Source organism: Falco rusticolus, chromosome 3, assembly GCF_015220075.1.
Source record: "Falco rusticolus isolate bFalRus1 chromosome 3, bFalRus1.pri, whole genome shotgun sequence".
In the NCBI taxonomy this organism is placed as follows: domain Eukaryota; kingdom Metazoa; phylum Chordata; class Aves; order Falconiformes; family Falconidae; genus Falco; species Falco rusticolus.
In genome coordinates, this window is record NC_051189.1 from 49,122,255 (window position 1) to 49,138,244 (window position 15,990).

The 15,990-nt window shown below is 35.0% G+C and overlaps 1 protein-coding gene across 3 annotated transcripts in view; it reads right to left on the reverse strand.

Annotated features, from left to right (window-relative positions):
- Positions 1-15,990, reverse strand: part of SNTG1 (syntrophin gamma 1) — a 358,445-nt gene that overhangs the window by 147,334 nt on the left and 195,121 nt on the right. For all 3 annotated transcript variants that reach the window (XM_037381799.1, XM_037381800.1, XM_037381801.1), the window contains one exon: positions 5,406-5,462. In XM_037381799.1, coding sequence (XP_037237696.1) covers positions 5,406-5,462 — 57 coding nt within the window. The remainder of the gene's footprint in view (positions 1-5,405; positions 5,463-15,990) is intronic.

The window sequence follows — 15,990 nt, forward strand, 5'->3', positions numbered from 1 at the left end:
TGCATATTTAATTTCTTCCAGATTTTCCAAACAAACAGAAAAATAATTGTGTCAGTTCCCTTCGTAAATCTCCAGTGTTACACAGATATTGCACTATGCAGGATATTTGAAGCTCAGCACAGTAGTGTAGGGTTTAAAGCTCAGCATAGCTAACATAGGTCATTTTTTCTCAGTAAAATGGCCTCCCCCTCTTAGAGCTTAGACTCAGCTCTCCAGTAAAGAGGGAGATTACTGTTATTACTAAGCCAGCCTGCAACACACACGACGTGATTATTCCTCTCTCACTCACTGTATCTACCTAAGTCCCTTTACACTGCAGATTTGAAGAAGTATTCAGTAATAACCTGAATAGTTCCTGTTCCTTTGTACTGAGGAAAATTATGTCCTCTCATTGAATCCCAGTCTGGCCAGTATGAAGGATTCCTTTTAATTTAGTCATAGGAGATGTTGCCTGCTAATCTACGAAACAAAAATTCAAAATGGGAAAGAGAAAATACGTGACCACATATCTATATCCAGTCATCTTTAGCCATTTGCAGCAAACTGAAAAAGCTATATATATTCTGCAACATTTCGTTGAATATTACTTCAGATCAAAACTGCAGGCTTGCATCCTGCATCCTCCATACTTGATTCTCTAGGCTGTAGAAGAAAAAGTGTATCTGTATTGAAATACTGGTTTTATAGGCTCAGGTGATACTTTACTGAAGAAACCTCTGGGAACAGAGGCCACTTTTCCATTGTTTTAATTTTTCCCTCCCTCTAGTGTGGACATGTAGTTATAACCTCAGACCAAAGGAGGGAACAAAAATTTGTCAAGTAATGATGTTGCAGCCTTAACGGCTCAGACCTCTACTAAAATCTAACACTGATCTCTGTAGTGCAAATTTTCTTTGTCATTTTTCCTTAAGCAGGCAAGGATGAGCCCAGAATAAAGGTAAGTGCCCACCTGCAGAGGTGGTCCTGCTAAGAAGAGTCAGAGGAAGCTGTAATCATTAGCAGCTGTTTGAAGCTCACTGTCCTGGATGTTGGCCATTACTGGTGGGAGGTCACCCACACCTCCTTTCAAAGTGCTGGATGATACAGCTCTAAAGATTGTTTCTAATCTCAGTTTTTATGTATAAGGGTGTTGGGTTGTTTTTTTTTTTCTGAAATTTTAGTCACAGAAAAATAGGGCAATTCAAACTAGTAACTTCAATTGACAAATGCTGCTTTTGAGTTTGGCTCCAAATATAGTATGAAAATTATGAATTTGTTTTTCCAAGCAGAGAAAATCTGTAAAAAATAGAGCAATTGTTGGATTTTAGCATCCTCAGAGTTAGGCAATGTAGGGGACATTTTTATTTAATACTAAAAGGCAACATTTATTCCATAGCTTTAAGGTCTAGTGGCACAATATGGCTTATGGATATGAGGATAAAGTATCTTCCCAGCTGAAGAAGGGTGACTTTATACATGTTGCTTATTGGAAGCAGTCCATGTAAAGCGCTGAACTGTGTTCAGACTGCCTTAGAGAATGCTAGTTGGTGTAAGCCAAAACTGTGCCAGTAATCCTGTTAGGAATTAAACAGCACAGAGAATAATGTGCCAATGTTAATTGGCACTTCTAAAATTTTATTTTCCATAGTATAGCATAGCTGGAACCAAACCACCACTTCCAAACTACATTTAACACCAACTTCTGGTAGTACTCAGGCCTTTAAAGATGAAAAAAATATATTTTTAAATTAAAAGGTAGATGATTCATCTTTTAATTAAAGCTTTCTGCCTGTTTATTTTTTTTTATTGTTTCAATTAGAAACAATATATATTTGTTTATAAAAAATATCCCAGAATGAATGAAGAGGAAGAGAATCATCTAAATATGTATATAAATGCGAGCAGATCAGGTGCACGTGCTTGCTTTAGAGATATTGTGATTGAGTCAAACCAAATCTGAGCAGATCTTCAATGCAAACTTTATTTAATGAACTATAAATTACATTGCCTGTTTCCACAAGAATACATTATTATTGAGAAACATGATGTTGTCTTACACTTAGAAGCTTCTTGTTTCTGCATCTCAGACTTGTCAGAGATATGATAAATGACTGAAATAATACACTACATGTCAATTTCTACATCTAACTCGATGGCTGTTCCTTCACACACAGAGGTTTATTAGTGAAGGTTCTAAAGAGGCTTCAGAAATTAGAAAATAATTCCTTCTGAAGAGTGTAAAACAGCGCGGTTCTGCTTCAAATTCAATCACACTTTTACCATTAACCAGTAAAATGAAGTACAGAAAAACACAAAACAGCTGGGTTTTTTGATCATTCAAACCTTCAAAAACTGTATTATAAGCTTTTTTAAAGGGCTTAAATTCAAATCTTGTGTAAAAATCAATCTCATGGGCAGATTCTTTTAAGCAGTTAGCTGAGTTGCCGATTTTTACAAATATAGTTGGAGCACTCAGGTTATAACACAAAAGATGAGACTTGCCCCCATAGCCAAGTTACCAAAAGATAACTACAGAGTTTCATTTTGGAATTATTAATATTTTGACCTTCAGCTCTTCAGGGAAAAAAAAAAAATATCCAAGGGTTGAGAATACTTAAGGTACGATAACACACTTCCAAAATTCACTAAAGTTAAGAAGTGACTTGATCATGTGAAATTTCTGATAGCAAATGAGTGTTTAAGTTAGCAAACAAAAGGCATGTTAATGCCCTAGAGCTGCATGCCAAAACTAGACAAATTCGTACCAAAGCACAATCAAATATTTTAAAGTAAGGGTCATTAGTCACTGTACTGCTATAACTCACAGCTCAGATAAACTGCATTCTCTGACATACGCCGCTGCCAGAGAGTGAGTCCTCAGATAAACCCCCCTATTAAAATAACATGGGAGTAGCAAGAAAACAGAAACTACTGTAGTACATGGGGTTGTGGGAGACAGTTACTGAAACCAGGAGGTAAAAAAGGCCTCAGTCCTCCTCATTCCTACAGGGTGACTTTAAGGACCTCTACTTTAAGGCACTATCACAAAATAATAACTTTTCTATTTAAAAATAATAATAAATATAAGTCCTTTATTAAAGTTCAGGAATCTTACAGAACAAAAGAAAGTAACAAAATATTATTCAACTGCAAAAGGAAGTACATCATGATTGAATACACCATTTAAAACAGAAAACTGGCACTTTTCATAATATTTCAAACTGACATTGACACTTCCTGGTATACCTAAAAAAATCTATTTCAGTAAGTCTTCAGAAAGCCTGCAAAACTACAAAAAGCATTAAGTTCCAGTTCTAAATTGTTTCCTACTACTAGTTTAAAACGATAATAGCATATTATATTGAACAATTATTTGTTTTAGATTGTGTTGGCTACCCAATTGCTTGTCATTCTTTCTTTTTGAGAAAGTAGGATTACTTACAAAGGGATCTAGCAAAAGAGGTCCAATATCCATTGATTTTTGAAAATAAATCACTGAAAAAAAATCACACTGCTTGATACAAAACAGAATATCCCAGACATAGATTTCTAATTGCTCTATTGTTTTTATTATCTAATATGCATCATTCCAGTAAGTCTGAATTTCCTTTGTTGAAATACATCTCTTTTTTTTATTTAATGACATCTGTTGAAGGGATTCCACAACCTGGTTATGAGTTAATAAAAAATTAAAAGAAATTGTCTATTCATTCCTGAATTTATGTAGCTTTACCTTTCAACTACTTAGATTAATTTTGATAAAAGTATCTACGCAATAAAATAAGCCCAGAAAATATCTTAAATAAATTAATTTAAAGCCTTTTTCTTTTTTTTTTTTTTTTGTAAATTCTATTGCAGTTGTTTCTGATACAGTTGATATAGCTTTTTTCTCTTTTTTTTTTTTCAATTGAAACAGGATCCCATTAAAGAAATAATAATTAAAAAAAAAAAGAAAAAGATAAATTCCCTCCTAGACTGAATTCACAATCTGTTTTGGCACTTCTAAATACTTTTGCTAATTCCAACAATTTTCTCTCAGAACAATGCATATCTTGCTCTAAAAGTTTATCTTGCTCTAAAAGTTTAAGAAAGACCATTGCACATTCACTATTTTATTTATATTTCTGAACAATACTTAATTTTATACAATGTACCTGATACTTAAATAATGTGATCTTGAGCTTGTCAGCAATTTTAATTCTAAAAGATAACCCACTGTAATGTACAACTAAAAACCAAATTTTAGTGACCCTTGATGAGATTTACTCTCCAAACATCATAAGTCCTTAATGTAACCAGTAATTTCTCAGCACCAGCTAAATAAAACCTCTTTCAACCGTATACTTGATTTTACACTGATATGCATTTATCGTTATTCAGTGAACTGTAACCTATAATGATATTGGAGGTAAAGAAGTTGTGTGCTGTTGACTGAACTCATGAGAAACTTTGGCCACAAAATAGCAATTAGTTTCCCTTGAATAGAGGTCTTTAGTGGGTGAACAAGATAAGAGCAAGTGTACCAAGACATATTTTAGGAAGTAGTATTTCTATTCAGCAATATTCTTATCAATGACAACACAAGTGCACATTAATCCCTCTTCTGAGTCACTTCTTATAAGGTCAGTACTCACAGATGTTTGCAGGAAAGTGTATACTTTCACTTTACATACATAATTTAAGCCTCTTTGCATTCATGTGAAGTACACTTCATTTTTTCCATTGCTATATTAAGACCAAGGACTGCTGTTTAGAAGATAAAATTAGTGTTGTGCTGTCTACGCTGGGATTCAAAGTTAAGGTAAGGTTTTCAAAATCACAGGTTATAATGACAAAAAATATTAACCCTTTCTTCCTTTCCTCATCTCTCCCTCTATCAAAAAACATCACCTACAGTTACATATGTTCTTAAATCTTACTGAAGAAAGCAAAATGATGGTAACATGATAAATTGTTGCCTTTGCTTGATTTACAGCAAAACAAACAACTAACACTTTCTGTCCTACTAATGAATTGCAGTGAATTAATGTGATGTTCTTTGCAGGAGAATTGATGATGAACTTATTGGCTGTTCCATGTGCCTGCCACTGTAATTTAGCATTCATTAATAACCACTTAAATTAGAGTGCTGTTGAACAAAAGTACAGTCTGCACAGTTGCAAGCACTTTTCAACTCTCACTTGAAATCTTACTACAGATTTGCTCAGCTTGAATCTTACAGGAATGATCTTTCCATTGCCTCCCATTCCATAGGGCAGCGTAGTTGCTGGTTGCCTACTGTGACAGTATCTAACATCCTAGAACATGTTCATTCTCTTGTTTCTAGTCCTCTAAAATATAGTTTGCCCTCATTAAAAGTAACATTAATTATATACAAAGACACTTTTTATGTTATATGTAAAAACAGACAAAAAAAGCCATCCTACCTTTATACTTAATCCAAACCCTCCCACAGTCTGTCTTCTAATTGTTACTGTTCTTTCCTGGAAAAAAAAATAAAGCAATTTATTTTAGATTTAATGTTTTCTGCCATAATGTCTATATTCACAATTTAATAACTGTTTTTTGTGCTTCCATCCAACATTGATTTTTCTTGTTGTAATAAACTTGCAAGCTCCTGAACGTGAAAACCCCATGAAATCCATGTGGCAGAGGAAAAAGACAAAGTCATGAAGAAAAGCAGAGTTCCTGTCTCAGACAAAAATTACTTTTTTCAATTCATACCATACTAGCAAGTACTGCAATGTAGTAAGAACAGAACTATACAGTGTAACACTTATTGCACAACACATGCATTTCAGAGGTCTTAATCACAATTAGTCCTAAATTAGTCCCATATGCAGATTGAGCACTACATGCTGAAGTACATAAACTGCAGTCCTGCAGCACATTTTCCAATTTAGTTTCACCCAACAGGAATTCAACTTGTGTACTCCAAGACCACTCAGTGATGTGAACCAAAGCGTGATTAAGTGTACATGATCCAGAAATTCGTATCAAAGCACAGTCCTGATCCAAATTGAAAAGCTAATACAAACAGAGCCACTGTTGACCTCAAGGCTATGGTTTAAAAATCATAACCAATGATTTATTTGGTGTTATAGACAATTATTTAAAGTAGCACATTTTTTTTTCCTTTTATTGCTTATCCTAAAATTTGTTCTTTAAAGGCCATAGACTAGAGTCTGTCTTAGATATGAATATTTACCAAAAATACTTTTTTTTTTTCCTATTGTCTTGTTGACTTTATTGTCAAAGACCACTTAGAATTAGTCAATTTGGTTATTGGCAAAAAAAACAACTTAGTATCAGATATACCATATGTCCAGATACAAATAGATGGAATATAGAGAGTTTTTAATGTCCTCTACATGTGTGCTGATTTTATACTCACTTCATTATGTATGTATTGCATAGCATAATTCTGCATATATATTTTAAATACATATATATATGTGTGTGTGTGTGTGTGTATATATATATATATATATATATATTCATATATTTCAGTACAACCAGCATAGGCTGCCAGCATCAGTCAGATTTGAATAAGCCTCTCACCAGACACATACCAGTGACAGAGACAATTAAATATGTACAGAGCTATTTTTTTCCTCCTTACATATACAGAAAGGAAAAGAAAGGATCTGGGGCTGCCCACAAAAGAGTTTTGGAAAACTGATATTGCTGAATTTGGGGGGAAAATCCAGTTGCCTTCTTTCTTTTTCACACTTTTGACAAATATGAATTTCACAACTGCAGAAAGAGCAAGCGTAAACTACTTAGTTTTGGATGGCAAGACAAAATTGTTTGTCGAAAATAAGACTTTCTATTTATTTATTTGGCTAACACTTGTAAATGTTTGATCTAAGAAAGTGGTGTATGATTTTGTTCTTAAATGGCCAAACATTTTAATTTATTTAATTTGTTTTACATTTGAAATGCATGAAAAAAATACTTCGGTGTATCTTAAGTGTAAAGACTTACATATTATTCACAGAATGATAGCTAACAATTACAAACATGCAATCACTTATCTTTAAAAATACAAATCAGAATTACATACAAGTAGTAAACCATCAATAATCTCCTAGTCTGTGACTGCAAAGTTCATATGAACAGTATAGTGAAACAGCTTTTCCAGAACTGTCAGAAGCATCACACATTTCACAAACCATAATTTTGGCTTAGGATCAGACCCCAGCTCTGATTAGCTCCTCTTTTTTAACCCAGAAGTTCAGAAATAAAGTGATAGGACTCATCGGACCACAGTTAATCTAAAACTGAGTCACTGGTCAAGGGGTGTTTTCTCCTGTAATCAGTAAAGAAAAATAAATACATTCAATCCAGGTGAGTCAAAGCACATGCCCAAGTTAGGCAATAATCATCTTCATATATGTCCTCCATTGAGTACAGAGTCAGGATGTCAAATTTAACTTTGGAAAGAGGAACCCTCCCCTTTAGAGTTGCAAAGTAACTTGAATAAGCATTGTAATGGTAGATACCAGTTTTAAAATGCTTTGGCAGAAATCTCTTTTATTTGAGTAAATTTTTCTTTGGGACTTGCATGACTTGCATGTGACTTTTTGAATATGACTCACAAAAACCCCAAATCAAGCTTCATTTTCAGTGCCATCTTCAACCAAGGTGAATCGAATAAACCTTGTCTGCAAAGTGCTATATTTTAATGTGAAATAAAATTTTTAATATAATGGTTAATACAGTAAAGAGGTTTGACCAGCAAACTGAAGCAAATTATATTGTTCTGATGCCTTTAGCATTTCAAATTAACAATAAAATACTTTTCACTGGTCTAATAACTTAAAGTTCTTAAAATGCTTTATAACTATTCATTAATAAAATATGGCAACAACTCTGGAATGCAACACATTTTGTACCAGCAAAGAAGTGCTCAAAGTATCCTCATTGACCATTTATGCTGTTCTATGTCACGGTGCTGCTCCAATGATCTGCTTAAAATAAAATCTAACTAAAGATCTGTGTCAGCTGTAGATTAATCTATTAACATTCTACTGTTTTGCTTTTACCTCTATTTGCATAAGGTAGTGTTCTATGATTGAATTTGCAATGGCTTTGCAAATTCCAAAAGCAATTCATCTCCAAGTTTACAAAATAAAACATGAATCTTATGAAAAGCTACTTAGTTCAATAGGAAGACTATACAAAATGTCCCATGAGCTTGTAATGCCAGTATCACATTTATTATCCACATTACACCAAAGAGCAGGAAAGTTAGAGCTCCTAGGATCCTTATGCTCAAGATTCAGAAGAGTGTTTTAGAAGCTGCTTCCTGGAACAGAACAAAAGCAGTTATCATTTTATTGAAAAACTCAAAGCTGCTGCCAAGCTGTCAGCATTTTCTATGCCTCTAACTCAGAAAAATCCTCATCCACACACATGTTCATTGACTGGAAAGGAGAGCTAAGAGGTCTGGCAAAAAAATTCTTCCTCAGAGCTATGCAGTCAAACAGAAGCAATGCCTTTTTTAAGCTTTCATTATAGAGATATTAAAATTTCTCCTTATAATCTGTATGACCTTCTTGAGATCATGGACATCAGCTTAAATGCGATTAGAAGTAAAGAATGACCATGTCACCACACAGCAACAGTAAATAGTCACGAAAGGAAAACAGAATCCTATGTAATCATTAACTATTTACATTTAGTGAAGAGTTTATGTCATTTTTAATAGATAAATCTTATGGGACAGTAAAGATTCAAATATTTCATGCTGACTAGTATGTGATCTAAAAGGAAGTATAGTTCTTAATTGACTTTTAACAAAATGATCAATTAGTAATTCAAATTATTTATTCTGTATAATACAAACCGGTAATCTAATGTGATCTTATAATCTTTCTATGAAAGCAGTCAAGTAACAGTTGAGTAACAAAATGAAGAGACTTCAAAACTTTTCATAAAACTGAGTTGACAGCATGTGAAACTTCAATATTCCAATTCTCAACCTTTTTACTAGGATATAAATATTACATTTTTCAGTTTGGGACACTGGTGTGTCTGGTTATTCATCTTACAAGACTAAAGATATAAAGAATTAATTTATCTAGGTCCAGACAGAAAACAAGACTTCTCATTTCACAGTGGACAGAACAGACACCAAGGTACTATACATATGGAAAAAAGCTGAATGGGTGCAGAAAAAAACAGTGGGTGAGAAAAGAGGAATAGTGTGAACAGGAATCTACAACAGCACAGTGACATGGAAAAATGTAGGGAAAAAAAGGAGAAAAATGTTAGAATTGAATTTTTAAAATGGAATAATGAAATATAAAGATATAATACACTGGCAGCAACTTCATAAATGAACCCGTTAACATTTGATGCCATAATATCCTCAAGGCCGTGCTCTCATGTAATTCATCAGCTATTAGTAATCCCACCACATTTTGAAACAAGAAAATGTCATGAGAATTTATTTGTTTTCATTGAATTATTTATTAAATTTTCAAGAAGGGAGATTTTATAACCTCTTTTGGTAACGCTTTGATCTTTCTTAGTGGCATTTCTTTGGATTAATTGACACAAGCAGTCAAACTTTACACTCAGAGTGTAAAGGACACAGGACACAGGTCAGTCATATCCCACTTTGAATTCATAGTGTTAACAAGATTTGCCAACAGACTTGCTCATCTGCTTATAAACTCCATTGTGTGACATTCAAAGCTTGCCTCCTTATTTCAGTTTCTCAGGCAACTGGAGAAGGTTGCCAGTAAGGGACAGTAGCAGAATGCCTGGTCAGTTGGAAAACCCCTTTCATTTGCAGCCATGCTGGATACTGAGGATGGTAAAGGCAGCTGTGTTGTGTAGAGTGTTAACACTGACTGGAACCAGCAAGAGTACTCAACCCTTCGCTTGTTCTCACTTCAGAATGTTCCCAGCCCTAAAGCATATGCCTAAAGGCAGAAATATTTACCTAAGTCTATACTTGAAAAAATTCTACTCCAAGGATTGATTTATTTCAAAAGTACTCCATTTCTGAATATAGAAATAAAAGAGTAAAAACTCACAAACCCAAAGTCAATATGGATTTTAATTCCCACTATGCTTGGTAACAAACACTTTCTGTAGTTCCGTGATAGCTACAGCTATAGTTTCCAGCTACTGCCACACATCATATGCTGCCGTTGATCAATGCTTTAGGTTCTCCAAGTGTTTTCTGGTTTGCAATATTTTCCTTTTTTATGGGGGAAAAACCTTCTTTCCATGAGAAAAAGCTATTCTGCTATTTCAAATTTGGCTTTTCAAATGGCAGTCCTGTGTTTGAACCCCAGTAGATTGCTATGCTTTTAAGTTTTTAAATAGCTGCAGAAAAATAAGCTGGCTTAGGTTGTCCATAAATGATCACATATACATAATATCAGTTTGTCACTTAAAAGCTGTCCAGATTGGCAGGGGGGAAAAAAAAAAGAAAAGGTTACTACCATCTGATAGATACTTGACGACTTCTGTGAAAAAAACGGATTCACTCCACTGAATAGCTGACAGATACCCACACAATAATAATAAAAACAAACAAACAAAAAAATCACTATTCTTACGGTTAGTTTTGTGAAGATAACAAGACTGGAAAGTGCCTGAAAGGTGACCTGTCTGTTCACGTATTTGCAATTCTCTCCAGGACAGGGAGTTTCACTTTGGCATCGTTCATACTATTCAATCACACATCAGAATCAAAACAGTAACTAAATACAGAAATAAATATAATACAGAAAGTAAATCAAAACCACGTTTACCATTTTAAACTTTTCACTTTTTTCTTTATTTATTTTTCTACTCATTAACATTGCTAATGTTAATTGAACTTATTTTACCTTCAGCAAAATATATGTAAAGAAAATTTAAAACTCAAAAGAGAATGATCCAATGTAACAGATAAGAGTCTCAGGAAGTGTCCAGAACTGTAAAATGTGCAAGCAAGGGAAATTATAATGACTTAATCTGACTGCTCAGGCAAGTCACAGTTAAGTGATAAGTTCTGAATCTATACTTATATTTAAGATTTAATACCACCTTTAACATTCAAATTTGGAAAAAAAAATCAAGAAGGCCATGCTATTGTGTAAAGTATGTAAGTTGAAAAACTATCTCTAACATGACTTTTTTTTTTTTGTAGTACCATATGGGCTTTCTATAGAGCTGTCTTTCAACACAGTTGTTTTCACAATAGCAAAAGGGCAACTTTAAAAGTGAGATATAATGTGTTCTTATATTTACAAGAAAAAGAATAATAATTGTGTGATTAACAATGCCAGAAATCAGGTCTGCCTACAGTTAAATAATTTTAGTGTTACTTTCTGACCTTGGAACAGGTGCTTATCTTATTGATGAAGGTTTTTTCCTCTATCAAAAAAAACCAATTTAGGTCCATAGGTTATATTCAAATACATTTATTTGTATCAAGCTCAGTTAAATCTCTGAACAAATGTCATACTATGCAGAGAGCTGTTGCTCTATAAATTAATTAAAAGGTGCATTCACTTTTTATTAGTATTGAAATGAAGAACGATCTTCACATCAATCTCCCCATAAGATCGTTAATCTCAAAACATGCTAAAAATATTAGCTTAATTAAAAAATGCATTACTACACATCAGCATAGAATTACATTACTGACAAGAAATGAGAATCATCTTTATTTTATCATCAGGTGAGTTAGCATTATTTTGGAAAAATCTATGACTCCTTATCAGAATGCTTAAGAAAACTTTGTAAAAATGTAAACTGTCCTGGTAGCTGAACTTAGCAACTTGCCAGCTGCTCACCATTTATTTTCAGTCTTTTAGAATCAAATCATCCATCTTGTCAGATGGTACACTGACATATCCTTAGCTTATGGATCATACATTTACATACACTCCATTAGAAAAACTTCTGGGTACGATTAGCAAATGAATAAAATCTGTTAAAGAAAAGAAGGGAAAAAAGAACCCCACCACAGCTCCCTAGACGTATAAACTACTATTCATGATAAAATACAATAATCCTTTTGCTTAAATTTCAGATGTTCACAAAAGGTGATAGAAATTGTAAGGATAAACTCTAAAATATTTTTTTTTACTATTCTGGAATTGCAAAAATTAAAACTTTTCCTCGGAAAAATTCTATTGAAGAGTCCTATTTCAGATCAGACATGGTGTATCTTAGGTTACCCTCCCTCTGATCATAATTTTCAGCAACATCAGTATTAGACCATCCTTTTTAGTCCAGGGTATTGACCTATAAGTCTAAAAAGACTGGGAGTTGCCTTACCTGTCATCTGGAACACCATATAGCAAAATGTTGTGCCTATAATTTCATGAAATTCAAGAAGTAATTTTAAAAGGAAATAAAAAATCTTCAATACTTTCATCATCAATACTGATGAAGTTCCTACATGGTTTAATTCAGCTGTTTTCAGGGCTTTTATTTTTCAGGTTAAAAGAATAAAAATTCTAACTGTTCTGTAGGACAATAAACTTTCATGGAGATTTATAACAGTCATAAGAAAGCTGTCTGTTAGCAATACCACAATTACCAAAAAATATTTTATGAAGGTCCAGTTCTTTAGGGGAGAAAAAAAGTGTACCTGACCTAACAGTCACCGTTCTTGTCTTCCATTTTTCCCACAGAGGGACTCACAGATATCTTCAGGACATAAGCTACTCCAACTCAGACATACACTCCCCATATTACAATCCTTGTCTCTACAGGCAAGGATCTAATTTGGATTAGTAAAGACAGTGCCTCCTACTCCGAGATTCACAAAATGTTTTCATCTCACTCCTGGTCATTCTCACTGGAGTTCAAAACGACATCAGATAACCGCTAGCAGCATAATGCAGAACCCACTGTTCGTATCTCTTGGAAAGTCTTTCTTGTTGCACACAAAGAAATCTCTGTAATACTTGTTGATGCAATTGATGCTCAAATTTAGATCTAATCTACAAGTACAATTGCGGCAGGACCCTCACTAACAGTATCATTTTGTTCAGTCTACTAAAGAAACAGATTCTTTTTTTTTTTTTTTAGTGTTTAACACTGTTTATGCTGCTTATGATCTTTTATGCATATAATTTTCTTACTCTAAAATGTATACAATGAAATAAGAAACAAGATTCCTTTGCACTTCAGTTTTCAGAAACTAGAACTGTTTTCCACAAAAAAGGAAGTGTTCTAAATTAAGAACTAGGTCCTTATCCCGTATACTGAAATTTAGAAACACCTCATTCCTAAGGAGCCATCGATTTAATTTATAGGATTCCACTGAATGCAGATCAGGATACCACCGGAACGTTAATTGCCTGTTTAAAGTCTGTCCTACACAGAGGAGCATGCAAATTGATTCAGATCCAACAAACAGAAGAGGCACTGCTCTGAACTAGAAACATAGTAACAAGCCTTTTGCTCCTTAACAGTGCAGAACTGAGTAAGTAAAATTTGTAATAAAATTATTTGAATATTATTTATTAAAATATATTAAAATGACTTCTACTGTAGCTACTTGTCTGTAAAATTTAACAGTGCTATTGTCCCTTAGTTAAAAATTTCATTTTTCTTATTCAGTTTATTCTATGAGGTATTCAATACCAGTTGCTAATGAAAACACTTGCTCTTGCTCTGTAGAATGTAGAAAAATAGATGTGGTCAGTCATCTAGAATGAAAGTAAGACAAAACAAAATCAACCAAGCAAAGTAAAAGATAAAAAAAATACAAAACAAAACAAACAAACAAACAAAAAACACAAAAAAGAAACCTCATAAATCAGGAATAAAAATGAGGAAAAAATGAAGAAGAAGAAAAAAAAAAAAAAAAAGCCCATGAAACTTGTCTGATCATGCTATACAATGAAAACACATGATTCCAGATGACTGAAATGACCTGTGACAAGATGACAGTTAACTGTCTGCAAAATACCAATCCTCCTTATTTGGAATGAACATACTGATTCAAGACCTAGTCTGAATTCCGGAGGAAATCAGGGTAAAGTGCTCAAAATTCACTAGCCTAACAATGACACTTCCAACAGATACGAAGCTCCTCATCGCCACACTAATATTGATCAGTTAATGAGTTATGTATTCAATATGCAGATAAGATAGCAGGAATGTAATTGGTGAAGCAAATCACCCACTATTTTCTACAGTGCCATTGCAAAACTTATCAGGTGGGCAAAACTGTCAGAGAAAGCCTTGCTGTTAAATGGGAAAAAAAGAAAAAATAAATTAAATATACATTGCATGAAGACATTTAAATAAAAAGTTCAGCAAAAGTAACAGATATTACAGCACAATAATGAAGGTCATATTTTTGAGTGATATGATCTTTTAATAAGTAATGCCAGAATGGGGTTGGTGGATTAATGATGCAACACCGTGTTTTACAAAATCACAGAATGGTCAGAGATGGTAGAGAACTCTGGAGATCAAGTTTGCTGAAGTGATCTCTAACGTGATCCTCCTTGGCCAAGAGGTAGTCTTCCTTTCTCCAGAAATCCTCTCTTGCCTCCAGGGTCTCAGAAATGGAAAGGCCAGCCTTGGCAGTGAAGGTTGAAGTAAAGAAGGCATTCAGTAACTCCGCTTTCTCTGTGTCCTCCGTCAACAGGGAACCTCATTCAGCAGCGGGCCCACATTTTCCCAAGTTATCCTTTTCCTACTGACATAGTTGAAGAAGACTTTCTTGTTGTCCTCGACCTTCCTCACCAGATTTAACTTCAAATGGACCTTAGCCTTCCTTGTCACCTCTCTGCATGTACTGACAATGGTTCTATATATCTCTAAGTGCTCTGTCCTTTTTTCTGCATCCGGTAAACTTCCTTCTGCTGTTTCAGGGTTGCCAATACCAGCTTGCTCATCCATGTAGGCTTCTTGCACCCATCGCTTGATTTCCTACTCATGTGGATGCACCCATATTGAGCTTCGAGGAAGTGATGCTTGAATATTAGCCAACTCTTCTTGACTCCCCTGTCTTCCAGAGCCCTAACCCATGGGATTCCTCCAAGCAGGTTCCTGAAGAGGCCAAATGTAGCTCTCCTGAAGTCCAGGGTTGCAGCCCTACTTATTGCCCTGCTTCCTCCATGCAGGATCCTGAATCCCACCATCTCATGGTCACTGAAGCCAAGGCTGCCTACAGCTTTCACATCCCAAACAGAACTTCTTTCTCTGTGGAGACAAGGTCTAAAAGCACGCCTCGCCTTCCTGGTTCCTCTACCACTTGCATCACAAAAGTTATCATCAATGCTCTGCAGGAACCTCCTGGACTGCATGAGCCTAGCTGTGTTGTCCTCCAAGCAGATAAAAGGGAGGCTGAAGTCACTCATGAGAAGCAGGGCCTCTTATTGTAAGGCTACCTCCAATTGTCTGTAGAAGGCCTCATTGACTTCCTCTTCCTGATCATTTGCCCTGTAAGCAAAAACCCACAACACTATCCCCCATGCTGACTTGCCCCTTAATCTTTACTCATAAGCTCTTGACTTGTTCTGCATCCAGCCCTAGGGAGAGCCTGATGCATTCCACTTGTTCCCTCACATCAGAGCAACTCTGGAACCTCTCCTTTCTGGCCTGTTTTTTCCTAAAAAATACACAGCCATCCATGACAGCATTCCAGTCACACAAGCTATCCCTCAATATCTCTGTAATTTCAATGAGATCTGGCCCTGTGACTGCACACAGATCTCTAAATCTTCCTGTGTATTCCCTGTGCTGTATGCATTGGTGTACAGGCATTTCAGAGAGGTAATGGAGCATGCCGGTTTCCCAGAAGGGGTGCAAGAGGATCCACCATAGCCACACACACCTTGAGGTCCTTGGTATTTCGGAACTCATCTTGGGAGGCAGCTAAGGAACATATTGCTGTGGTTGGCCTGGCTTATTCCCCAGTTAGATGCGATGGCCTAGAGCATTTCCACTTTGGACCCCTTGCCCCAAGTTCCTCACCTTTAAGCCCACCTCAGCAAGTTGGCCAGCTGGCTGCCAAGGATTCCCTTGTCTCTG